We start from the raw sequence: 27,875 nt of genomic DNA on the forward strand, positions 1-27,875 counted from the left end.
CCAACACAGCGAAACCCCGTCTCCACCAAAAAAATACGAAAACCAGTCAGGCCTGGCGGCGCGCGCCTGGACAGGAGAATCAGGCAGGGAGGTTGCAGTGAGCAGAGATGGTGGCAGTACAGTCCGGCTTCGGCTCGGCATCAGAGGGAGACCGTGGAAAGAGAGGGAGAGGGAGAGGGAGACCGTGAGGAGAGGGAGAGGGAGAGGGAGACCGTGAGGAGAGGGAGAGGGAGAGGGAGGGGGAGGGGGAGGGGGAGGGGGAGGGGGAGGGGGAGGGGGAGGTTAACTGTTTTTAATGCCTTATTTATATTCATTGTGAGCTCCTGAAGGTAGGAACAGTAGTATCAAAATGTTTTCCATCAAAGAGAGATCTACTCTGGGTATATCTTTTACTTTCTTTGGGAACACCTGTCTCAGATTACTCCCAACTCAGATTTTGCCGGGCTGCTTTACTGTTTGAATGCTGAGCCCCACCTGCCTGTGGTAGGGAACAGAATTTGTGTTCAGCAGCCCTGTCTGAGGTAGCAGAGCTGGTGAGGACCTTCTGATTCCATCCAGTCTCTATGCCACATTGCCTGTCAGGTGGACCTACACTCTCTTCTACCTCCAGACATCTTCCTGCTTCTCTTCTCATTTCCTTTCTGTGTACCTCCCTTCTGTGTCTTCTTTGCTGATACATCCTCTACTAGGTGATCTTTAGATGTTGAAGTTCTTCAAGGCTGTCTTATAGCCTCTTTTCTTCACACTTCGAGTTCTCTCCCTAAATGATCTTTTTTCTGTCTTCACTGATTATTTCCAAAAGTGTTATTTGAGCCCAGACTTACCTCTGTATTCCAGACTCTGCCATCCACTTTCTACATAGTCTCTGTTTAGATGCCTCTCAGGCACTCGGTGTCAGCTTGTCCAAAACTTTATTTGCTCATTTACTCCTGACTTTGTCCTTCTCTGTCGTTTCTGATCTAAGTATATGGCACCTCCACATGCCAGATTGCACCAGTAACCTGGAAGTCATCTTGACACCTCTTTTCCCTCACTCCCACATCTACTCAGTCACCAGGTCACAGCAGTTCTAAGGTCAGCATCTTTCCTGAGTCTGACTTCTTTTCTCCTTTCCCACTGCCACCATCCAGGCCAAGCTCAGCTCTTCTCTCTCTGGACCAGGCAGTGGTCTCCTGGCTGGACTCCTAGCTGCCACTCCTGTCCCTCCAGTTCATACTCTATCTCCACAGAGTGGCCTGGTCAGCTTCGAATTTCTTCCTTAGTCCTGTTCCCTGGTTTCCTGATACTTTTTTTTTTTTTTTTTTGATCTGGAGTCTCGCTCTGTCGCCCAGGCTGGAATGCAGTGGCGCAATCTTGGCTCATTGCAAGCTCTGCCTCCCGGGTTCACGCCATTCTCCTGCCTCAGCCTCCTGAGTAGCTGGGACTACAGGCGCCCGCCGCTTCGCCCGGCTAATTTTTTGTATTTTTAGTAGAGACGGGGTTTTACCATGTTAGCCAGGATGACCTCAATCTTCTGGCCTCTTGATACTTTTAAAGTAACACGTAGAATTCTTGAGTGTCCCATCTATTTAGTCAGCCTCACATCACATCACTTTGCTTTTCATAGCTGTTCTTGAATCATGGAAGCCACTGATCTCAAACATTTACCAAAGGAATAGTATGTTCATGATTTTAAAAACCAAGTATAGGCCAGGCGTGGTGGCTCACACCTGTAATCCCAGCACTCTGGGAGGCCAAGGCGGGTGGTTCATGAGGTCAGGAGATCAAGACCATTCTGGCTAACATAGTGAAACCCCGTCTCTACTAAAAATACAAAAAATTAGCCGAGCATTGTGGCAGGTGCCTGTAGTCCCAGCTACTCAGGAGACTGAGGCAGGAGAATCGCTTGAACCCGAGAGGCGGAGATTGCAGTGAGCCGAGATTGCACCACTGCACTCCAGCCTGGTGACAGAGCAAGACTCTGTCTCAAAACAAACAAACAAACAAAACAAGTATAGTAGAGTTACAACATATGAACATTTAAGTTATCTGTTGACTGGTAGACCTAATCTCCTTCCCCCTTGTGTAACTCCATCACTTCTTTTAATTTACCAAACAAAGCTGTTGACAAGTGTTAAAGTTTCAGGGCCATAATAATAAAAAATAATATAGAGGCAAGCAGGAGTACTGCATTTTCAGTCTTCAGAGTGTATTATGCAGAGCCCTGCTCAGGAAGAATTCTGTATCCACTCTTTGTAGAAGCCAAGGGGCATGAATGCTGAGTCTTTGCTAGTTTTAGTGGAAGTGGTTTAGTCTTTCTCATTTGAATTGATCTTTTTTTCTTAGAAGCAAATTCGGAGGTGTTGTACATACCTAGGAAGTCCCATGATTGCCCCAAATTTGCTTCGTAGATGGTATTCATTGCAAATAATTTCACAGTCGTAGTATGGGCAAGGGCACTGTTTGTTGAATACACAAGGAGATCTCATGTCCTGATCTAGCCTCAGCAGCTTCCGTGTGTATTCATGGGTGTAGCTATTTTAGTGTAGAGTGTTTTGTGTATACCATAGATTCATTTCTTTTTTTCTGTCCTATCTTGGACTTTGAACCTAACTCTAATACTTTAAATCTACCGTCTGATTCCATTTCATTGATAATATTTTATAAGAAGTATATTTTTAGAGGTGGGTATGTAGCAAAATGTGACTAAAGGTAGGGATGGATGCTAAATAGTCTTAAGTTTTCTAACCAACCAGTTATGTGTTTCTTACTGATGAATTTTTTTGAAAAAATTGTGTGGCACCAGTTCACATGTCTTTGCCACCTTAGGAGTGGGGAAGAGGGGAGATTTGAGGTAATTGCAGATCAGTGGAGAAAGTGGCCTTTGCATGGGCCTGTGTAATTCTAGATATTAATTATGGGGAACCCACTTACCCTCTTATATAAGCTATAGTTTATATTACGTTTATTGGTAAGAAAATAATATTTTTATCTCCCATTCGCTTTGTGCTCCCTCCGCCCCCCGAGAGGCTAGGTTTCATTATGTTGCCCATGCTGGCCTCAAACTCCTAGTAACTGAGATCCAAGGCATGTGCCACCATGCTTAGTTTAGTCCTTTTTTTAAATGGATGTTTTATTTTGAGATAATTGTAGAATCACATGCAGTGGTAAGATAATTCAGTGAAATCACACATACCTTTTAATTTTTTTTTTTTTTTTTTTTTGAGATGGAGTCTCGCTCTGTCGCCCAGGCTGGAGTGCAGTGGCGCAATCTCGGCTCACTGTAGGCTCCGCCTCCTAGGTTCACGCCATTCTTCTGCCTCAGCCTCCTGAGTAGCTGGGACTACAGGCGCCTGCCACCACGCCCAGCTAATTTTTTGTATTTTTAGTAGAGACAGAGTTTCACTGTGTTAGCCAGGATGGTCTTGATCTTCCGACCTTGTGATCCGCCCGTCTCGGCCTCCCAAAGTGCTGGGATTACAGGCGTGAGCCACCGTGCCCGGCCTAATTTTTTTTTTTTTTTTTTTAAATAGAGAAAGGGTCTCACTTTGCTGCCCAGGCTGGAATGCAGTGGTGTGATTATAACTTCCTGTAACCCCCAACTCTCAGGCTCAAGCAATCCTCCTGTGTCAGCTGCCTAAGTAGCTGGGACTACAGACGCATACCACTGCACCCAGCTAATTTATTTTATTTTATTTTTTGTAAAAACATGGTCTTGCCATATTGCCCAGACTGGTCTGAAACTTCTGGACCCAGGCAGTCCTCCTAACTCAGCCTCCCAAAGTGCTAGGATTACAGGCATGAACCACCATGCCCACAACTTTTTCCTTTTGCCCAGTTTCTCCCAGTGGTAATATCTTGCAAAACTATTAAGCCAGAGGAACTGAAAGTACAATATTGCAACTAGAATATTCAGTTGCAATCTTATTCAGATTTCTTCAGTTTTACTTTTATTCATTCTGTGTATATGTATATTTAATTCTATGTAGTTTTATCATGTGTAGGTTTTTTATTTATAATTTTTTTCTCAATTGACTGAGAACTCAAGCTGAGAGAAGGTATGCTATTTATTAGGTCCCTCTCCAATTCCACCAGTAACAACCTAAGCATAATTCCTTCTCTTCACATAATAGCTACCTGACATTGGGTGAGCTACTTAACTTCCAAATCTTGGTTTTCTCATCTATAGAACATGATTCACAGTAGCTGCCTACTGCAGAGGGTTGCTGTGAGGACTGAAATGAGAAAATGTGCAGAATGGGTACTTGGCATAGTCCGTGGCATACAAAAGGAGCTCAATAAATGATCATCTCTTTTTTTAAAAAATGACATTTTATTTTATTTTTCAAGACATTCTCTTGCTCTGTTGCCCAGGCTGGAGTGCAGTGACAATTATAGCTCACTGCAACCTTGAACTCCTGGACTCAAACCATCTTCCCAAGCATGTACCACCATGTCTGGCTAGTTTTTTGTAGAGATGGGGTCTTGCTGTGTTGCCCAGGCTGGTCTTAATCCCTGCCTCAAGAAACCTTCCCACCTTAGCATCCCAAAGAGCTGGGATTAAAGGCATAAACCACTGTGCCCAGCGAAAAATGAGACATGTAAAAACTGAGATTACAAATGAGAGTGTTTGGGTTTTTAAAAGCGTTTCACAAAAATGTAGTATCACAGGATTGTAGAATTGGAAGGCCTCTAAGTAGTCACTTAATAGTTTTGAAACCAGTCTAGGACCCCGCTAAGTGTTCTTAGCTCTTATTCTTACGCTTATTTGTTTTTTGTCTTTTTTTTTTTCTTCCTTTTTGTGAAGAACGGAGTCTCGCTATGTTGCCCATGCAGGTCTCGAACTCCTGGGCTCAAGCTATCCTCCCACCTCTGCCCCCCTGAGAGCTCGGATTACAGGCATGAGCCACCGCGCCCTGCACTTAGCTCTTATTCTTTATGATAAAAGAAAATCTGCCTTCCTGTAATTTTCTAGATCTGCCCTAATCCATGTGATAGCCCTTCTAGGATTTGACAACAACTATCATGTTCCTCCTAAATTACCTTTTCCAGACTATCCTTTAGCTATTCCTTATAAGATGTAGCTTTCAGACTCTTGCCCATCTTGGTCTTCCTCATCTAGACAAGGTCCAATTTGTTGTTCCCCTTAGCTGAGTACAGAACTCAAATGTAATCAGGCTAACATATCCCAAGATAGGCCTATCTTCTCTGTAGCTGGTTTTTTTTTTGAAACCAGGTCACTCTGTTGGTGCACATACAGCTTGTTCTTTTGTCTTCTGTTTATGTTCTAGATGAAAAATAAATGCACAGCAGTTAAACACAGCCAGTTGAACACACACTTAACTTTCATTCCCCTCCATAACCCCATTAAAATAGTAGTAAGAGGGGAAAGACATATCAGCAAATGAGAAATCAATGGAATATTAAAGCCAGAGAGCATGTGTGGAAGACTTAGTGGGCCAGAGGAACTGAAAGTGCCTCCCGGGGGAGAAACTGAGAAGGAAGAGGATTTCTAGTGTAGAACCCTGGAATTGTTCCAGAATTGGAGACACCAAATACTGAAAACAGGAAGATTACTTGGAAGTCTGTATGAAAGGCAATTAGATGCCTGCACCCCCTCCCCAACTCTCTCAGGAGATAGGAAGTTTAGTCTTAGATACTGAACCAGAGGCTCCGAATCAGGCACACCAAGCATAGGAGAAGGGGTGCAATATGGAGCAAAACTGAAAATAAGGGCTTTAAGATAAGAGTTATCAGTAGTGCATGGTAGAACCATCCACCTCTTACACCCAGTTTCCAGAATATCTGTAGGCCGACAGATATTTCCCTGCAAGAGACTGGAAGATCGTGCTCTGATAAAATTAACTCCAGAGAAAAAGTCCTGAAGATACTGAATACTTCTAGGGGTCCTCAATCAAATGGCCGATTCTTGCCTGATCACCCTAATGTGAAGCCCACAAATCGACAAGCCTACCCCCTAGCCAAGTGTCACCAGACATTTAAAGAAAACCTCTAACATAGAAGACAGAGATCAAAACAATTGGAAGAGAAAATATCTCAGGAAACAGTAAAAGCAGAGAGATAAAGAAGAAAAAAAAGTTGTAACTATATACTATCTCAGGAGAGATTTGAGAAAATATTGCATTCATGAAAGATGAACAGGATTCTTTTAAAAAGGAAGCTTTTGAAAACAAGAACTCTAGGAAATTAAAAATATGATAGCCAGTATAAAAACCAACAACACAGAAAGATTGTAAGATAGGGTTGAAGAAGTTTCCTCACTGATAGACCAAATGAAAGAGATGGAAAGTGAGGAAGAACAATAAGAAAATTAGAGGATTATTCCAAGAAATCTAACACCTGACTAATAGAAATTTCTGAGGAGAAAAAATTACAATAGGAGGGAGGAAATTATCAAGGATTAAATGGTGTAAAGAGATTTTTCCAGAACTGAAATAATGTCTGTAGATGATACAGCACAATAAAAGAAAACCAATACCAAGATACAATACTGTGAAATTTTAGAACTACAAGAATACAGAGAAAATCCTAAAGGCTTCTAGAGAGCACAGTTACATACTTAGAGTTAGGATTCAAAATAGCATTCGATTTCTCAATAACAACAAACTAGGCCAGGTGTGGTGACTCACACCTGTAATCCCAGCTCTTTGAGAGGCTGAGGTGGGAGGATTGCTTGAAGCCAGGAGTTTGAGAACAGCCTGAGCAACAAAGCAGGACCTGTCTGTACAAATATATATATATATATATATATGTATATATGTGTGTGTATATATATATATGTATATATGTATATATATGTGTATATATATACACATATATACACATATATATACATATATACATATATATACATATATACATATATACACATATATATACATATATATACACATATATACGTATATATGTATATATATATATTTTAAACATAGCCAGGTGCACACTAGCATGCCTATAGTCTCAACTACTCAGGAGACTGAGGCAGGAGGATTGCTTGAGCTCAGGAATTCAAGTCCAGCCTGGGGGACAGAGTAAGACCCCATCTCTAAAAACAAAGAACTAGAAGACAATGGAGCAATACTTTCAAAATTTTGACAGGAAAAAAGTCTAAACTTTGAATTTTTTAACCAACTAAATTATTATCTAAGCTTGAGGGTAGTAAAGACATTTTCAGACATTGTACATAGACCCCTTCTTATGAGGCTCTACTAGAAGACACGTTTTTATTTGTTTGAGATGGAATCTCGTTCTTCTTGCCCAGGCTGAGTGCAATGGTACGGTGTCTGCTCACCGCAACCTCCGCCTCCCAAGTTCAAGTGATTCTCCTGCCTCAGCACCTCGGGTAGCTGGAATTACAGGCGCCTGCCACCACGCTGGGCTAATTTTTTGCATTTTTAGTAGAGACGGGGTTTCACCATGTTGGCCAGGCTGGTCTCGAACCTCTGACCTCAGGTGATCCACCTGCCTCAGGCTCCCAAAGTGCTGAGATTACAGGTGTGAGCCACCATGCCCAGCCTAGAAGACACTTTCTACCAGAACAAGTGAATAAATAAGAAAGAGGACTACGTGGGGTTCAGGAAACGGGGGTGTTAGTATAGGTGAGGGAAACAGAATTCCCAGGAAGAGTTCCAGTAGATAATGTCTCAAGAAACAGACAACTTAAAACAAACAACTGATAGAGTACCTGACTGAATATATTAACCAGAGTTTTATGCTCTAGGGAAAAGAAAAATTATACAAAAAGGAAATATACTGACAGTATACAGCATGGCTTGGCTACAAATAATATTTACATAGACTTAATGCAACTCTTCATATTAATTTAACCAAAATTTGACCTAATTATATTGGAAAGATAGGGAGAGTGTATGGGGTAGTACATGAAGAAAGGTATCAGGACAAATTCTTAATCTTCCATAATAGGAATTAGATTAGTAATATAATAGTTATCTTTTGCCACATAACAAACTACCCCAAAATTTGTGACTTTTTTGTTTTTGAGACTCCATCCCAGGCAGGAGTGCAGTGGCACGATCTTGGCTCACTGCAGCCTCTGCCTCACAGGTTCAAGCGACTCTCCTGCCCCAGTGACCCAAGTAGCTGGGATTACAGGCATGCGCCACCACGCCCAGCTAATTTTTGTGTTTATTGTAGAGACAGGGTTTCATCATGTTGCCCAGGCTGCTCTCAAACTCCTGATCCACCCTCAAGCAATCCACCTTCCTTGGCCTCCCAAAGTGCTGGGATTACAGGCATGAGCCACCCTGCGTCCGGCCCAAAATTTAGTGACTTAAAACAAGTATTTATTATCTCACAGTTTCTGCTGGCCAGGAGTTCAGAAGCAGCTTAGACATTTCTCACAAAGTGGCTGTCATCTGAAGGCTTGGCTGGAGCTGGAGGATGCCCTTCCAAGCTCACTCAGGTAGCCGTAGAAGTCTTCAGTCTTCTTCACGTGGGCCTCTCTTAAGGATATGTTATTTAGCTTCTCTTAGAGCAAGTGATCCAGAAGAAGAGGGTAAGAGGAATTTCAGTGCCTTTTATGACCTAGCTTTGAATGTGACATACCATCATCACTTCTGCTATATTCTGTTGGTCACATAGACCAACCCTGACATGTTGTGGGAGGGGACTGCACAAGGGTGTAAATACCAAGAGTGGGCATTTACTGGGAGCTATTTAGAGGTTGGGTACCACAGGGAATAACTCAAAGTGAAAAGTCAACAAGTAATATGTAAGCACATATTATTTAGAAAGATGGAGAAAAGTCCTAGAAGCAAGAGGTTGCCCCTGGGAGTAGGAATCACGGGCAAGGAATCAAGAAAACAGAGACTGCTAGTTGTTGTTTTTTCTTTTGTAATAAACCTCTAGAACAACTCTAAGAAATTTGAGCAGAGGCTGGGTGCGGTGGCTCACGCCTGTTTAATCCAAGGATTCGATCTTCCAACCTCAATCCTTGGATAAACATGACACAAAGAGATGACCATCAGATAGTGAGATTCTCTGGCATTTCACTAATGTGGAACCTGATAAAAAGGAAAAAAGGACTGTTTTGCTCTTCCTGGAGAATAGAAAGTTCTTAAGTGGAAATGTTTATATAGCTTGGAGCTATAAATGGCTTATTGAAGGGAAGAGCCTTTTGGCAGATAGTTGGAAAACACTTTATAGAATTCCTCAGGCTAAGGGTGTGTCAGTGAGGATTTGACACTCATTGGAGGAAGAGTTGGCCTCTGTCCCTGCTAGCCATACAGAGCAGCAGCCAGTCCACAATACCAGTGTATCTCCTCATGCCCCTGCCTCCGGCCCAGTCACTACATATTTACTCTCCTTGAGGAGCATACTGTTAGGAGCACCAGCATTCTTGGACCATTTGTCTAGTCCATCTGCCTGAGGTTGGGATAAAGTGTTACAGGAATCAGGTATTTGAGTTGGTGGAGTAGCTGAAAGGGGTGCATTGGAGACTACCATATAAGTAAAAACGATTACATGAAACCATTCAGGCTTAACTTTTTTAGCTGTTTTAACGCTTCATTAAAATGTATTGTTTACATTCTTCTACTATAACTGAGTATATTGCATTTAAAATACTTCAGGGTCATCATGCTAAGCCTTGGCTTCCATGCCCTGGGATGCCTTCACCGCCTTTGCAATGGGCAGTGGGGTATGCTGTGGAGCCGGGCGGAGGGGCGGGGTGGGTTTTTTTTTTTTTTTTTTTTTTTTTTGCATTCTTCAATATCTGTCTTTGTATTTTACTTTGCCCACAGATTGGGGACCACAAATTCAGTGCCCACCGGATTGTCTTAGCAGCCTCGATCCCGTATTTCCATGCTATGTTTACAAATGACATGATGGAGTGCAAGCAGGATGAGATTGTAATGCAAGGAATGGACCCAAGGTACTGAATCCCACCATTAGGTTTCGCAGGCTGCTTTCCAAGTGCAGTTTCAGCCTGTGCATGGTTCCGTTGAGGACCTGCAGCAGGACACAGTGTCTAATAGCCTAGCTCTACACAAATAATAAGTGATTAATAAGCAGATTAGAACCTGGGCCAGTGGTCTGAGATAGGGTTAAAATGAAGGGAGTTTTGATGCTGCTGTTTTTACCCTACTATAAGAGAAATACATTTAATAGGACCTAGACTCCATGATTTTTTTTTTTTTGACTGGGGCTGGGTTTAAGAGTGGTGGTATATTATTCTCTGCACTTTTCTGGGCTAGTCATTTTAGCTGACAAAACAGTTCATCAAATAAGTGTCTTCATTTACATCCCTTCTTATCAGTCTAGAACAGTGTTGTCCACTGGAGGTTTCTGCAGTGATGCAAATGTTCTTTCTATTTGTATTGCCCAAAATGGTAGCCACTAGACACAGATGGCTATTGAGCACTTGAAATACGACTAGTGGGACTGAAGAACTGAATTTTAAATTTTGTTTAATTTTAATCAATTTAATTTTCAAGTTAAATAGTCACATGTGGCTAATGGCTACTATATTAGACAACACAGGTCTAGAAGGTGGCAGATGTTATGGTTATTTCATGGTTCAGAAAATTGAAGCTCAAGGAGATCAAGCCCAAGGTTATCCCCTTAGCTGGTAGTCAGTTATTGCCCAACCTCTTAATCTGACAGTGGTGACAACTAGGGAGAAAAGAGCTAGGAGACTGTGTGTTACCCTCTGGATGATCAAAGTGCCCCAATACCAGAAGAGGATTTATATACCCATGGCAAGGTAGAAATCTCAGGTCAGGTCAGGCCAGGCAAGGTGGCTCACGCCTGAAATCCAAACAATTTGGGAGGTCAAGGCGGGAGGATTGCTTGAGGCTAGGAGTTCAAGACCAGCCTGGACAACATAAACCACATCTTTATAAAAAATAATTGTTTTTAATTAGCCGGGCATGGTGGTGCACACCTGTAGTCTCAGCTACTTAGAAAGCTGAGGTAGGAGGTGAGCCGAGGAGGTCAAGGCTGCAGCGAGCTGTGATCACACCACTACACTCCAGCCTGGGCAACAGAGTGAGACCTTGACTCTTAAAAAAGAAAGAAAGAAATCTTAGGCCAGTTACTTATGAGGAAAGACGTAGAAGTAAGGTGTCCAAGGGCAGTTGTGCCCTCCTGTTCTCTGAGGTGTGTGTCTGAAGGAGGCATGCTCGTCCCATGAATAGTCCAGGGGCTTCATTTAACAGAGATTGCCTGAACATCCATGATGAGCACAGCTCTATCATATATCTGAGGTATAGCAGTGAGAAAACAGCACCTCTTCTCATTCTGCCAACCTTTTTTTGGGGGGGTTGGGGGAGGAGGCAATGGAGTCTCACTCTTGGCACCCAGGCTGGAGTGCAGTGGTGTGATCTGGGCTCACTGCAACCTCCACCTCCCAGGTTCAAGCAGTTCTACTGCCTCAGCCTCCCATGAGTAGCTAGGATTACAGGCACCTGCCTTTTTTTTTTTTTTTTTTTTTTTTGAGATGGAATCTCACTCTGTCACCCAGGCTAGAATGCAATGACATGAACTCTGTTCACTGCAACAACCTCCGCCTCTTGGATTCAAGCGATTCTTCTCCCTCAGCCTCTCAAGTAGCTGGGACTACAGGCTCATGCCACCACGCCCGGCTAATTTTTGTATTTTTAGTAGACACAGGGTTTTGCCATGTTGGCTAGGCTGGTCTCAAACTCCTGACCTCAGGTGATCTGCCTGCCTCGGCCTCCTAAAGTGCTGGGATTACAGGCGTGAGCCACCGCGCCCGGCTTCTGCCAGCTTTCTAGTAGTGATTTGGCAGTCACCAAATACATGCATGGTATGGCTAAGAGTGAAAGTGATATGAGAAAAGTAAAGCAGAGTAAAGGCTAGTGAAGGATGGTGGAGTCTGTGCTATTTTCAGGTGATCAGGGAAGGCACCTGTCATGGGGTGGCATTTGAGCTGAGACATCTTAATTGAAGTGAGGGAGTGAGCCATCTGGGGGAAGAGCCCTCCAAACAGGGAGCAGTCATTGCAAAGGCCCTGAGGTAAGAATATGGCCAGAATGTTGGAATCAAGTAAGAAACGGAGAAAGTGGAGGTGAGGAGGATAGATAGATGGAGAGGGACCAGAGCACATACAGCCTTATAGGTGGAATTTGGATTTCATTTTCAGTGTGAATTGAAAGCAGAAAAAATGTTAGAAATCTCATTCTAGAAATTTACCCCAAAGAAATAATTCAAAAACGTTCTAACAGCAATAAGATGGTAATAGCTATTATGCTTACCAATAAAGGAAATAAATGATAGCGTATTTGCATGTTGAAATATTATATAGCAGCCACTAAAAACAATAAACATGAAGACAGTGTAGCAACATGGGAAAGGCTTGATAAGTATTTTATGATTATATCCATATAATTCATGCATGTTGGCGATCAAGGACTAAAAATGAATGTAGAAAAATGACCGCTGTTGACTTTTTCAGTAGTGAAATTGTAGGTGATTGTGTTCTCTTTTTTAGAATTTTCTGTAGGGCAATGAAGACAACTTGGTAGAATGAGTTTTAGGCTGTGGTGAAGTAGTTACTCCATTAGATAGATTCTCAAAGGTCCTGGGCTAAGTAATGTCAGTTCAGTTAGGGCCTGAGTCTCCCGTGGGCCAAGACTCGTCTCTGAAAGCACCTCACAGCTTTCCCTCTTTCCTCTAGTGCCCTGGAGGCTCTGATCAACTTTGCCTACAACGGCAACCTTGCCATTGACCAGCAAAATGTCCAGTCATTGCTGATGGGGGCGAGCTTCCTGCAGCTGCAGAGCATCAAAGACGCCTGCTGCACATTCCTTCGAGAACGGTGAAGTGATGTGGTGGGCCTGGTGGAGAACATGACTATTTCATTTCTGGAATCTTCTGCCAGTTTGCTGAGTTCTTGGGACCATATATAGGTTTATGAAGGGAGTGAGCTGGAAAGGTTATTCTGCAGCGCTTACATTTCTTGAAATCAGTTTGTAGCAGTGCCCACTTCTTTGAGATGAATTTTTTCAGAACATGATTTACATAGTCCAGCCTGCCCTTTCCCTTGGCTTGACATGTACATCTTCTGTTCCTCCCCCTCCAATCTCACCAGCCACTAATTTAGCTGATTTCTCACCAAACTGATTTGTGCAGTGCTCCCCTACTGTTCCATAGCCATCTCCATCTTTGTTTAGGTACTTTGCTCTCTGAATTTCTTTTCTTTTCTTTTCTTTTTTTCAAGACAGGATCTTGCTCTGTCACCCAGGCTGGAGTGCAGTGGTATGATCTCGCCTCACTGCAACCTCTGCCTCCCATGTTCCAGCAATCCTCCCACCTCAGCCTCCCGAGTAGCTGGAACTACAGGCACGTGCCACCATGCCTGGCTAATTTTTGTAATTTTTTTGGTAGAGATGTGGTTTTGCCATGTTGCCCAGGCTGATCTCAAACTCTGCCCACCTTGGTCTCCCAAAGTGCTTGGATTACAGGCATAAGCCACTGCTCCCAGCCCTCTCTGAATTTCTTGACCTTCCTTTTCATACTTCAGTTATTTAAGAGCCTACCCAAATTTCACTTACTGGAATTCTCTATCCTCCTTAGTCCATTGGGAACTATCATTGTATGCACTTTTATGGTTGGGACCATGGATTATACCCCCACCTATTTCCAGTGCTTGGCAGTAGGCCTCGTGGGTCTCCTATGACCTTCTGCCTGAGCAGTTAAGAAGGCTCTCCCTCCCCCTCAAGAGCCAGAGCTCTTAGTCATAAGGTAAAGGCCTTTTAACCAGCAGAGGCTTGGGCATGTGGGTTAGTGCTGGGCCACAGACAGGCAGGAGGACCCCAAACAGCACCCCTGTGTCTGTGGTGCTTCGCACACCCAGCCTTCACCTGAGCCTACTCTGATCACTAGGTATCTATCTGGTCTGTCAGCATTCCTCCTGACTCAGATCTGCCCTCCGAACCTCATCCCCTCATGGAGCTGACCTCCCCTCCCCCATTCTCACTCCACCTATCCAGTTCAGTTAGCAGCTTATGGACCACACCCGCTGTCTGTTCATATCCTGCCCACACGGTGCTCATGGTCATCACACTGAGTACTGCTGTGTGTACAGCTAGTCAAATAACCGTGGTAATGATGCCTAAGATTTAGTGGGGAGCTCATCTGCTGAACACTGGGTAAAGGGTTTCATCCTGAGGTAAGTGGTGCTGTTCGCAGTTTTATAAAGACCTTGTAGTAAGAGTAAAGCTGCGGAACCAACCTTGTCCCTGCTGTGGGATGCCTTCTGGGGCAGGCCAGAGGGTGCATATGGAGATGTGAGGAGCACACACTATCTTTCCTGCTCGTTTGTGAGCTTTTTAAGACACAGACTGGACTTAGTTCACCTCTTTTTCCCACAGAACTTGGAAAATGACTTCCTTTTTTCTTTTTCTTTCTTTCTTTTTTTTTTTTTTTTCCTGTAAGGTAGAGCCCCAGGCTTGGAGGCCTTGGGCTTCACCACTGCTGAAATGACTTTCTGTGGCTAAGTAGGATTAATCCTGGAAAGGATTGTTGGCGAGCCTCGAATCTTCACCAATGGACAACAGCTCCACCTAGGGGGCTTTTGAGATTGTCACTGTCAACACTGGATCCAGGCTATGTTGTAAAGTACTGTCATCTAAAAGTTGCTTAGAAAAGTGATTTTTAGGCCAGATGAGGTGGTTCATGCTGTAATCCCAGCATTTTGGGAGGCCAAGGCAGGAGGATTGCTTGAGGTTAGGATTTCCAGACCAGCCTGTATGCCAGAGCAAGACCCTGTCTACCAAAAAAAAATTTTTTTTAATTAGTCAAGTGCAGTGGCTCACATCTATAGTCCCAGCTACTGGAGAGGCTAAGGTGGGAGAATTGCTTGAACCAGGAGCCCAAGGCTGCAGTGAGTTGTAATCACCTTACTCCAGCTTGGGCGACTGAGCAAGACTCTGTCTCTAAAAACTAAAAAGAAAAAAGAAAAGTCATTTTTAGGCCAGTGCAGGTTTGCATGCACCAGTAGCATTTTAGGAATAAGTACTTACGCATAAACCTGATGTTTTGAGCCTATCCTTGACATTTTTTCATTCAGCCCTTCAGGACCCTTTCTGAGACCTAAACCTATACCTCTCCTGTTTCCTGCCACAGACTCCAGAGCCATGGCCTGCTTTCTGTTTTCTCACCAGTAGTTCCTGTTATTGTCTCTGTTCCTTGGAATGATTCTCCCTGAGCCTTGCTACAGAATGTGGTGGTGTCTCCCAGCTCCCCACTTTGTATGTGCCCTTGAAGGTGCATCATTTTCTTTTTTTAAGGCGGAGTCTTGCTCTGTGAGACAGAGTGTCACTCTTGTTGCCCAGGCTGGAGTGCAGTGGCGCTATCTTGGCTCACTGCAAGCTCCGCCTCCTGTGTTCACGCCATTCTCCTGCCTCAGCCTCCCAAGTAGCTGGGACTACAGGCGCCCGCCACCACGCCTGGCTAATTTTTTGTACTTTTAGTAGAGACGGGGTTTCACCATGTTAGCCAGGATGGTCTCGATCTGACCTTGTGATCCGCCCGCCGCAGCCTCCCAAAGTGCTGGGATTACAGGCATAAGCCACCACGCCCCCCCGAGGGTGCATCATTTTCAAGATTTGATTGCCAGCGACTTGAAGAAAACCATTCTGAGCACCAGTGGAAAAGATATGTGACAGCACAGAGAAGCCGCAATGCCATCAGAGTTCTTAAAGCCACAGTTCCTGAGGCTGCTCAGTCTATTACATCTTCAGCCCGCTGCTTTTTTTTCCCCTGAGGCTGGGGTTGACTTTTTCTGGTGGCCCTATTTCCGGCCTTCAAATGTATGGGCCTCCTTGCTTTTAGGCAAGCACTGGAGCTGTGTATTTTCTTGCTTTTTTTTTTTTTTTTGAGATGGAGTCTCACTCTGTCACCCAGGCTGGAGTGCAGTTTCGCGATCTCGGCTCACTGCCACCTCTGCTTCCCGAGCTCAAGCATTCTCCTGCCTCAGCCTCCGGAGTAGCAGGATTACAGGTGCCTGCCACCATGCCTGGCTAATTTTTGTATTTTTATTTATTTATTTATTTTTGAGACAGAGTCTTGCTCTGTCGCCCAGGCAGGAATGCAGTGGCATGATCTCAGCTCACTGCAACCACCACCTCCCAGGTTCAAGCGATTCTCCTGCCTCAGCCTCCCGAGCAGCTGGGACTACAGGCGCCCGCCACCACACCCAGCTAATTTTTGTATGTTTAATAGAGATGGGGTTTCACCATGTTGGCCAGGCTGGTCTTGATCTCCTGACCTCAAGTGATCTGCCCACCTCGGCCTCCCAAAGTGCTGGGATTACAGGCGTGAGTCACCACACTCAGCCTTGGAGCTGTGTATTTTCTGAAATTCTCTCAGAGGTAGATTGGAACATCAAATGCGTCAATGAACCACGTCAGTAACCTGTTTAATTCAAGTCACCGCTTCCTGCCTCTGATAAAGCATTATGTCTTATGCTGTCTTCTTGCTTCCAAAGTCAAGCTGTGTCAGCAAGGAAGAAGGTTGTGATGTGGCTAATGAAAGATGTGGGTCTCCATCAACCCTGTAGCTGTAGGTTTATTTTCTCTCATATCTCCCTCCTCCTCTTGCATGGGCCCCTTTCCTGTGTGGCCGCTCTCCTTCCTTTTCCCCCACTAATTGCCTCACAAATAGGCTCCCCACATCCCCCATCCTCTTGGATGTAAAAGCCCAGTTCAGTTAAGAAGGTGTGTTTTGGCTGGGCGCGTTGACTCACGCCTGTAATCCCAACACTCTGGGAGGCCGAGGCAGGGTGGATCACCTGAGGTCGGGAGTTTGAGACCAGCCTGGCCAACATAGTGAAACCCCATCTCTACTAAAAATACAAAAAACTTAGCTGGCTATGGTGGCGGGCACCTGTAATCCCAGCTACTCGGGAGGGTGAGGCAGGAGAATCGCTTGAACCTGGGAAGTAGAGGTTGCGGTGAGCGGAGATCGTGCCATTGCACTCCAGCCTGGGCAACAAGAGCGAAGCTACATCTCAAAAAAAAGAAAAAAAAAAAAAAAGGAAGGTGTGTTTTGGCCGGGCGTGGTGGCTCACGCTTGTTATCCTGGCACTTTTGGAGGCCGAGGCAGGCAGATCGCCTGAGGTCAGTAGTTGGAGACCAGCCTGGCCAACATGGTGAAATGCCATCTCTACTAAAAATACAAAAATGAGCCGGCCGTGGTGGCACACGCCTGTAATCCCAGCTACTTGGGAGGCTGAGCCAGGAGAATCACTTGAACCCAGGAGGCAGAGGTTGCAGTGAGCTGAGATCATGCCGCTGCACTCTAGCCTCGGCAACACAAGGAGACTCCATCTCAAAAAAAACAAAAGGGAAAAAAAAGGTGTGTTTTGTGCTCAGTATTATGCCAAGCCAATCAAAGACACCCAAAAATAAGGTACGAGAATCCTAACCTGAGAAGGAGAGTTTGGAAATGAATGCCAATGGCTACGTTGATCATTGGCTCCCATATCCTTGGACTTGATCCAGCTTCTGCCTCGTGGCATTTTGAATCCTCCTCTCGGGTTGATGTCAAAGTGTTAGGAAATAGTGAAGCACATGCTGTAGAGGCCCAGGGAAGGTTTATCTTTATATCTGCCTTATATTTGTAAAGTGCTTTAACAAGTCTCATTCAATCACTATAAGTGCTTTAGGAGAAAGGCATTTGACAGATGACTGAGCTGACATTCTGACCTTCAGCGCTGTATTCCTCAGTGGCCATGAACTTTGCCTACATCTTGCTCTCTGCTTATGTTTCTGTGCTCTTCTAAATTCCATTCCAAAGCAATGGACAGAGCAAGCTCAGGCTGGAATGAAATAACTATGTAGAATTTTGACTAGTCATAAAGCCAGGCTCCAAGGTACCTTGCCCATTCATTCAGTCCTTGACGGGTCAACTGCTAGGGGACAGTAGTGAATATTGCTAAATAAATATAACCCTGTGCCTAAAACCTTAACGTCGGGGAAAAGACATAAACCTTTCTAATGAAGAAAAGCATGCCCGGCCAATTTTTAATCTGATCAATACCATCCCTACAAAGAATCAGTCATGGAGCCAAATAAGAATCCCCCAGGGTCTGCTGCCGTCACCAAGATTTTAGAATCGCACTGGACTCATTTGGAATTTTCTTAGATGCAACAGTAGTAAGAAAAACAAGCTGGGCACAGTGGCTCACGCCTGTAGTCCCAGCACTTTGGGAGGCCAAGGCAAGAGGATTGCTCGAGCCTAGGAGTTTGAGACCAGTCTGGGCAACATGGGGAGATGCTGTCTCTACCAAGAAACACTTTTTTTTTTTTTTTAAATTAGCTAGGTGTGTGGTCTCAGCTACTTGGCAGGTTGACGTAGGAGGATCACTTGAGCTCAAGAGGTCAAGGCTATCATGAGCCATAATTGCACCACTACACTACAGCCTAAGTGACAGAATAAGACCTTGTCTCAAAAAACAAAAACAACCATAATAAAAAATTAAGACAGCCATTAACTTCATACCAGGTACCATGCATCATGGCTCAGCCCTAAGAGGTGGGTAGCAGTTGTCATCATCTTCTTTCAGATGAGCAAATTACTGACACTTGGAAGAACATAACCCACCCAAGTTGCCCCATGAGCATCAGGGCCAGGATTTATCCTGGGTTTCTCTAGCCCCGATGAGTGTAAGTCTGCCAGGCTACCGTGGGAATGTGCACAAGAGTCCTGATTTCAATCTCAGCACCACCACTTGCTTGTCTCAAGGGACTGTGAGCACCATTGTTGGTTTCCCTGAGCCTGTTTTCCATCTGTGAGTGCGTTACTACTTTACAGGTTAAGAAGATTCTGGAGAATGTGTATAAAAGGCCTAGCAAAACACTTGACTCACTGATGGTAAATAAATGATAGCTGCTGCTGTTGTTTCTGCTTGTCTGAACAATTAGGCCCATGGAGTCTCTTTCTATCTAAAACAAGAAAAAATCTCAGCACTTTGGGAGGCCGAGGCAGGTGGGTTGCTGGAGTTCAGGAGTTCAAACCTGCCTGGGCAACATGGTGAATCCCTGTCTCTACCACAAAAAGTACAAAAATTAGCCAGGCATGGTGGCACTTGTAGTCCCAGCTACTTGCAGGGCTGAGGCGGGAGGATCACTTGAGCCCAGGAAGTCAAGGCTGATGTGAGCCGTGTTCACGCTACTGCACTATAGCCTGGGGGACAAAGTGAGACCCTGTCTCAAAAAAGAAAAAAAAGGAAAAAAAAAAAAAAAGTATAAGAGTTCCCATACTAAAGAAGCCATCTGTCCGTGTTGTGTTTTTTTTGTTGTTGTTTTGTTTGTTTTTTGTTTTTTGTTTTGAGACGGAGTCTTGCTCTGTCGCCCAGGCTGGAGTGCAGTGGCGCAGTCTCGGCTCACTGCAAGCTCCGCCTCCTGGGTTCACAGCATTCTCCTGCCTCAGCCTCCCGAGTAGCTGGGACTACAGGCGCCTGCCACCACACCCGGCTAATTTTTTGTATTTTTAGTAGAGACGGGGTTTCACCGTGTCAGCCAGGATGGTCTTGATCTCGTGACCTCGTGATCTGCCTGCCTCAGCCTCCCAAAGTGCTGGGATTACAGGCGTGAGCCACTGTGTCCAGTCCTGTCTATGTTTTTTAAACTCTAATTCTGTGACTTCAGTGCCTTCCTTGTGACCAAAGTTGAGATAATGCCCTGGACACTCAACCAGGAATTTCAGTGGTGGAACGTCTCAAGCAGATTTTCAGTGCCTGCACTCCTGTGATGGTTACTTCTCACCTTCTGACAGTTACTTTACAGAACTACCCAGAGAGCTCATTCCACCTGACGCACAGAGCACCAGGCCCAAAAGGCAGGGACCTTTGAGGATAATCTTTCTTCTTAATTTTATACCTTTAGAAGTTGAGTCCCAGAGAAATACAGTTTCCAACAAAGCTGAGATTAAGAATTTGTTTTCATTCTGTGGCTCTACCCAGAACCAGCCTGAGAATGATCAAAGATAACATCCTTTCTTCCTCTAATTTTTTTTTCTTTCCTTATGCCAAAGGCTTCACCCAAAAAACTGCCTGGGTGTGCGCCAGTTTGCTGAGACAATGATGTGTGCTGTGCTGTACGACGCTGCCAACAGCTTCATCCACCAGCACTTTGTGGAGGTGTCCATGTCGGAAGAGTTCCTGGCCCTGCCCTTGGAAGACGTGCTTGAGCTGGTGTCTCGGGATGAGCTGAATGTCAAATCTGAGGAGCAGGTATGTGAGCCCAGTAGCAGTCTGTGCAGGTGACATGAGATGCTGCTCTTTATAATCATTGTTTTATTTATGTATTTTTTTACAAAGTTAAGATCATGACATGTATGTGGCTGTTGTATATTATAGGGCTTGTTTTACTGTGTCATGCATTTTCCATGAAAACTTTCTATGTTTTATTTATTTTTTTGAGATAATATCTTGCTCTGTCACCTAGGCTGGAGTGCAGTAGCAAGATCATAGCTTACTGCAGCCTCATCCTCCCACATCAGCCTCCCGAGTAGCTGGAACTATAGGCATATACCACCACACCCAGCTAATTTTTGTATTTTCTGTAGAGACCAGGTTTCACCATGTTGCCCAGGCTAGTCTTGAACTACTGTCCTTAAGTGATCCTCCCACCTCAGCCTCCCAAAGTGCTGGGATTATAGGCGTGAGCCACCGCACCTGGCCTCCATACATTTTAGTGTCTAAATAGCATTCTGTTGATTTTTATCAACCTACTCACCTTATTCTTGCATGTTTGGGTTATTTCCAATATTTACTATTAGAAATAATCCTCCTGTGAACCAGAAACAGCGAGCATAGATAATTTTTTTGTTGTTTTTTTGAGTCAGAGTCTCATTCTGTCACCCAAGCTGGAGTACAGTGGTGCAATCTTGGCTCACTGCAACCTCCATCTCCCAGGTTCAAGCAATTCTCCTGCATCAACCTCCTGAGTAGCTGGGATTACAGGCATGCACCACCATGCCAGGCTAATTTTTATACTTTCAGTAGAGACGGGGTTTCACCATGTTGGCGAGGCTGGTCTTGAATTCCTGACCTCAAGTGACCCGCCCATCTTGGCCTCCCAAAATGCTGGGTTTACAGGCGTGGGCCACTGTGCCCAGCCTAGTATAGATAACTTTTTGAAAGAATCTTGTTCTAAGGAAGAGCAGAACATTGGGGCAGCTGTGGGAGGGGTCTGTGAAATCAAGAGGGGTTGTTTGTTTGTTTGTTTGTTTGTTTTTGAGAAAGAATCTTGCTCCGACGCCCAGGCAGGCTGGAGTGCAGTGGCAACAATCTCAGCTCACTGCACCTCTGCCTCCCGGGTTCAAGCAATTCTCCTGCTTCAGCCTCCCAAGTAGCTGGGATTACAGGTGCCCGCTACCATGCCTGGCTAATTTTTATATTTTTAGTAGAGATGGGGTTTCACCACGTTGGCCAGGCTGGTCTTGAACTCTGGCCTCACATGATCCTCTCACCTTGGCCTCCCAAAGTGCTGGGATTATAGGCATGAGCCATCATGCCAGGCCTTTTTTTTTTTTTTTTTTTGGTGAGACAGAGTCTCACTCTGTCACCCAGGCTGGAGTGCGATGGCACAATCTCAGCTCACTGCAGCCTCAGCCTCCCAGGTTCAAGCATTTCTCCTGCCTCAGCTTCCCAAGTAGCTGGGATTACAGGTGCGCGCCATCATGCCTGGCTAACTTTTGTATTTTTAGTAGAGACGGGGTTTCACTATGTTGGCCGGGCTGTTCTCGAACTCCTGACCTCAGATGATCTGCCCGCCTCGGCCTCCCAAAGTGCTGGGATTACAGGCGTGAGCCACTGCGCCAGGCCCGGCCTTTTTTTTTTTTTTTTTTTTTTTAAAGTGAGAGAAATTACAGCATATTTGACTGCTGTTGGGAGTTTTCCAGAAGAGAGGGAAGAATTGATAATATTGGAGAAATGGGAGAGCAGTTGTTGGAATGATGTTCTGGAATAAGTGAGGACAGTCTAGGGCACAAGGTGTGCATCTTTGATAGGAGCACAAGCCATCCATATCCACAGTAGCAGGAGGGAGAGCTGGGGCACACGCCCAGGGACAGGGGACAGGTAGATTCTTACTGACATTCTCTTCTGATTTTCTGTTTTCTCACCTGAGAGTGAGGATGAGGGACGAATGTTAGAAATTTAAGGAAGGCCGGGAGCAGTGGCTCACACCTGTAATCCCAGCACTTTGGGAGGCCAAGGTGGGCAGATTTGTTGAGCTCAGGAGTTTGAGACCAGCCTGGGCAACATGGCAAAACCCCATCTCTACTAAAAGCACAAAAGTTAGCCAGGCCTGGTCCAGCTTAAACTCCTGGCCTGTAATCCCAGCTACTTGGGCTGAGGTGGGAGGATTGCTTGAGCTGGGAGGCAGAGGTTGAGGTGAGCTGAGATTGCGCCACTGCACTCCAGCCTGGGCAATGGGGCAAGACCCTATCTCCAAAAAAAAAGAAAGAAAGAAAAGAAAAAAGAAATTTGAGGAGGGATTAAAAGGTATGATTTATTTTCCTCTTTCCTCTAGAAAAGGGGGATGCTAGAGAGGTGAAGGGGGCTTGATAGGAGCCTGGGAGAAAAGTGGACCCTGGGCTTGGCAGCATAGACACTGTGATTTCGAGGAAAAAGCCTCATTCCAAAAACTAGGTGTCCTGTCCCTAGCTCTTAAACTAATTAATATGACGGGGGGCGGGGGGCAGCTCAGATTTCTTTGAGTGATACATTTCATAAGGGCTATAGGGCTTTAGAGGGAGAGGTCCTTGTGGTTGGAGCCATTAAGAAAGGCTCCTTGGAGAACGTGGATCTAGAGCCAGGCCTTAAAAATAGGGGAGTGGGTTTAGATGAAGAGGAGGAGATGAGGGCATTTTAGATGAGGGGGGACAGTGTAAACAGGAGAACCAGCCCAGCCTTGCCGGAGTACAGAGAGGGTGATGGAGGGAGTTTAGAGGGAGCAGGGGTACAGGAGCAGCGGGAAGGGAAAACAGGCATTTTGTTTTCACAGAAAGTAATAAGATGCCATTGATGATTTTTCACTAGGAAATCATAATCATAATGAAATTCAGGAAGCTGTTCTAGTAGCCTAGGAAGTAGAGAGAAATCAGGGATTTCAGAGACAAGTAGGAGAAAAGATTGATGGGCCCAAGGGACTGCTTCAGTATAGGAAGTGGAGGCATTGAGATTGGAGGCCTGGGGTGTGGCCCCTGGGTGGGAGGATTTGCTGCCAGAGCATCCACTCTCATGACAGGTCTTTGAAGCTGCATTGGCCTGGGTCAGATACGACCGGGAGCAGAGGGGTCCCTACCTGCCTGAGCTGCTGTCCAATATCCGCCTGCCCCTCTGTCGGCCCCAGTTCCTTTCAGACAGAGTACAGCAGGATGACCTGGTGCGTTGCTGCCACAAATGCAGGTGAGTGAGGGTGGACCTGCACAGGACACTGCCAAAGGTCTAAGCAGGGAAGAGCTGTTGGCGACCTGTTCCAGTTCTGGAAAGAAAGCATTTAGAGTGATCAGTCTAATTCATGGCACACAGATTGGTCTGCCCTCTGTCTAGAAGCTGGAACCGGAAGTGTGAAGAGCCCGAATCTTATGCCTTGGGCAGAGAGATGTGCCATGTGGGAGCATCAAAGCAGAAAGGGCTTTCCCCTGCTGAGTTATCTGAGGATTTTCTAGCATCTTTCCCCACTGAGCTATTTATGAATGTGCAACCATCTTTACTGCCTGCTCTGACCCTGTCCACACCAGCAGCTCACTCAGTGGCGCAAATGGGACTTCCTGGGGCTCATTGCCCTCTTCAGTTGGGGCTCATTGCCCTCTTCAGTAAATATTAGTCAGTGCTGTGGGCATGGAGGGCCTCTGCCAGGTGTAGGCTTTACATCTACGATGATGGGCAAGGGGCAGACGTGTTTACCAACACATGAAACTTTTACCCAGAGCAAATCAATGACAACATGGTACAGCAGAGTTACCCAAACAGTTCAGAAGATGGCAGCCCTATAGGATGATTGCTGTAAAAGTAGAACAGCAGAGAAAAATGTTCATTCTCCTCCAGATTGCTTGTCAAATTCACAACCCTGAAATATTTTTTTCTCCTTTGCTGATAAAAACTTTACACACATTCAGCTTTCTTTCATTTTCCAACTCCTGGTTGGGATCAGCTGGTTCAGGAGGAAGTAAGTGCCTGTCCATGGCAGATGGTGTGAAGGTGTGTGTCAGGATGGGGTGGAGCAGTGTCTGGAGGTAGCTAGGGCCCAGTGACCAGCAGTCTCAAGGGTGCTGTTGAGGAGTTTGGACTTTATTCTGTCGGCAGTGGGTGGCTATTGAAGGTTCTTAGCTTGAACTCTAGTGTGGAAGTGGAATGGAGGGGCAGGCCTGAGGCAGGGAAATGTGTCAGGAGCTGCCACTGTGGAGGTGAGTGGTGATTAATTGCAGGTTGCAAGCCATGGTGCAGTCGTAGGGATGGAAAGGAAGGGCTAGGTCTGAGTGGCAACAGGGTGCATGCTGCTTGTCGAAACTCCCAGGTCCAGCCATTTTGGCCACTACCTTGTTTTTCTCATGCCTAATCTGTACACTAGCTGAGGTGGTCTTTGCTTGTCTTGCCCCTTTAATTTTGAGTATATCTCAGTAGCCATGTATGATTTTCCCAGAACTCACCTGGTTTCTTTGAGACCAGACCTTCCAGAAGGCTTCTCCTCCCAGGTTTCCCCTGCAGTTGGCAGTGGGGAGCCAGGCTCAGAGATGCAAACGAGGACTAAGTCAGGGTGATACCTCCTGTTCTAGCATCTTCCACCTTATTCCAGGGACCTGGTAGACGAAGCAAAGGACTACCACCTCATGCCAGAGCGCCGGCCCCACCTGCCAGCTTTCAGAACCCGGCCACGCTGCTGCACGTCCATCGCTGGACTTATCTACGCTGTAGGGGGCCTCAACTCAGCAGGTACCTTGCGGCTCCCCTTTATAGACCCTCATCTTGGACTCCATGGATGAGGAAGCACCAGACAAATTAGCCTGGCCCTTCTGGTTTCTCTGTTTTGTACTGTCACCACCCTTGCCCCTCTTGATTTTATACAGTTGCTCTACAGTTAGAGCATGTCACATATTCATGCCATTGAATCAGAATATCAGTGCTAAAGAGACCTTCTAGAAATCTTTGAGGCCTAGCCTTCTTACCTGACAAGTGAGGAAATTGAGCCCCACAGAACTTCCACTATGTTCATACAATTGTTTTTGGCAGAGCAAGGACTAGAACTTGGGTGTTGTGATTCCTGAGCCAGCACTTTTGCCCTAAAATCACATTGGCTATGGTATAGCATCCTGTCAGCCCTGGATAGGATACAGTCAGAGACCCAGTTCCATACCAGGCTATTCACATTTTGTCATATGGATCTCTGGGGTTAGACTGAGAAAGTCCCCAAGAGAAAGATTATCCAAATACACAGGGTCTACCACTGTCAATAATACTTTTTACTCTTCAGCCCCACCCCCTGTGAAACACACACATGCTTTACAGTCCGTGGGTTATTGGCAGTTTTTGAATCTAAGACTAAGGTTTTCAGAAAGCTGCATGGCCTCCCAACTTGGGGGCAGTTGGTGGGCACTCCCAGGCAGTTTTGTTTTTATTTTTTATTGTTTTTAATTTTTTTGAGATGGAGTGTCACTCTTGTCACTCAGGCTGGAGTGCAATGGTGCAATCTCAGCTCACTGCAACCTCTGCCTCCCGGGTTCAAGCAATTCTCCCGCCTTAGCCTCCCGATTAGCTGAGACTACAAGCTCATGCTACCATGCCCAGCTAATTTTTCTATTTTTAGTAGAGATGGGGTTTCACCATGTTGGCCAGGCTGGTTTTGAGTTCCTGACCTCAAGTGATCTGCCCACCTTGGCCTCCCAAAGTGCTGGGATTACAGGTGTGAGCCACCGCACCTGGCCCAGTTTTGTTTTTAATTGAAGGTTAATGAGAGTTGGGTACTAGCTGCTGCTTGTTAATCAGAGGGCCTGGAACAGGTAAATCCTCAACTCAGTGCACGCTGGAGCAGCGTGCAAATGAAATGCTAAGTGCCCCATAGCAGCATACCACAGGAAGAGGGGGTTATTTTCTTTGATCATCACAAAAACCTGATGAAAAAGGTAGGGCTGGAATGATCATTCCTTGCTACTATGACTATTTATTGAGCGCTAAGTTTATTCTAGAACCATGCTAGGTGCTTTACCTGTTATATCATTTAATCCATAAAGATTATCTCCATTTCACATGTGAAGCAGAGGGTGGGGACACAAAGCCCCTTGCCTTGGGTCACCCACTAGCAAATGAAAGCACTGGAGTGCATGCCCGTCCCTCTGGCATGCCTCCTGCCTGGAGGAAATATTGTATCGATTCACCTGTACCTTTGGCTTTAAGCAGGTGGAGTGCCTGATTGTAACTGAAAACTACCCTCTCTAAAAAATAAATACCTCCTGTCTGATTCTGATTTTCCTTAAAGAATTAGGTTTGAGGTGATCATGGCTGAAATTTCTTAGTGGGCCCTTGCGCCTTGAGTAATTCTGTGGGAAGAGCTAATAGAATTGAGTCGCATGTTCCATATAATCAATGCCCAATAGCTGTGCTCTAAACAAGTGGTCTCATTTGTTTTAATTTGAGTAGCAAATTTTTATGCAGGTGATTCCCTGAATGTGGTGGAAGTGTTTGACCCCATTGCCAATCGCTGGGAGAGATGCCGTCCCATGACAACAGCCCGCAGCCGCGTTGGCGTGGCTGTGGTGAACGGGCTTCTCTATGCCATCGGAGGATATGACGGCCAGCTACGGCTGAGCACTGTGGAGGCCTACAACCCGGAGACAGACACATGGACCAGAGTGGGGAGCATGAATAGCAAGAGAAGGTATTCTGGAAGCCACGTGCAGCCCGAACATACACACTGAGCACCTGGGGAGCGCCATGCTAGACGAGCAGGGGCACACAGTAGAGTAAAATACAAGCTTTGGCCTGGGAGTTTCCTGCAGCCAGGCCAGCCACTGCCAGTACCTCCTGGGAGCGAGCCCCCATCTGCTTAAAAGTAAAATATCCACCTTGTCCTTTGGGGAACTTGGGGAGACCAGGCGTGGACATGTGGAAGTTGTGTTGTTATTTTAAGTGCCAGATAAGGACTGGAAATGTGTATTATGGAAGATTCTAAGAGGGAGAGAAACTGGACTGGAACTTCTGGAAGATTTCAGGGAAGAGGTGGGATTAAAGTTGAAACTTGAAGAATAAGGAGGATTTACCTTTATTAGTGATAAAAGGAAATCCAAGGTGTTTTTCTGTGTACCTTCCTTCCCCAGGACTCCCTTCACACATGCACTTCCACTACCTGGGGAGAATACGAACCAAAGCAATGTTCTTTTATTTAGGTCACACACATTCTCCCAGACAGGAGCACATAGGTATTTGCAAGGTGGGCCAAGTTGATATGTCACTCAGTACATTCTAGCTACCTGCTCTCTCCACTTCTCTGCTTATATTGTCTGAATAAGAAGTGGGATTAGAAGACATCCCAGTGCCTGTGTTTAGCCCTTCTTACTGCTGAGGTGACAGGTGGCATGTTTCATTATGTCAGACACGTGATGGAGTCATCACATGTGTGGGCAGCTGAAAAGCTGGCGCAGCCCAAGGAGGGGAGAGGAAAGCTGCCCAGGGCCCCCTGGCCGTTACCCAGGACAGCTCTGCACTGATTGCTTTTACACATTGAGCTTCCTTGATATATGCCTAATGTTGTTCCACATCCAGCAGCGTTCGCATGTGGATGTGAGCTGGGAGGGATCTGCCTTTGTACTGGTGAGACCAGTTCACAAAGCATCAGAGTAGGTTCCTTTGGGAAGAAAAAAATACGTAAGATCTGCCCCTCCCAAGA

At 45.5% G+C, this 27,875-nt stretch overlaps 1 protein-coding gene across 2 annotated transcripts in view; it reads left to right on the forward strand.

Annotated features, from left to right (window-relative positions):
- Positions 1-27,875, forward strand: part of KLHL18 (kelch like family member 18) — a 61,485-nt gene that overhangs the window by 24,560 nt on the left and 9,050 nt on the right. The window contains exons 2-7 of one of the 2 annotated variants that reach the window (XM_004034047.3): positions 9,762-9,892; positions 12,659-12,799; positions 20,020-20,218; positions 23,241-23,401; positions 24,792-24,928; positions 26,645-26,867. In XM_004034047.3, the coding sequence (XP_004034095.2) occupies positions 9,762-9,892; positions 12,659-12,799; positions 20,020-20,218; positions 23,241-23,401; positions 24,792-24,928; positions 26,645-26,867 (992 nt within the window). Of the gene's footprint in view, positions 1-9,761; positions 9,893-12,658; positions 12,800-20,019; positions 20,219-23,240; positions 23,402-24,791; positions 24,929-26,629; positions 26,868-27,875 lie in introns of both variants that reach the window. The other variant, XM_019023380.3, reaches the window with a different exon arrangement.

This window comes from Gorilla gorilla, chromosome 2 (assembly GCF_029281585.2).
Source record: "Gorilla gorilla gorilla isolate KB3781 chromosome 2, NHGRI_mGorGor1-v2.1_pri, whole genome shotgun sequence".
NCBI lineage: Eukaryota > Metazoa > Chordata > Mammalia > Primates > Hominidae > Gorilla > Gorilla gorilla.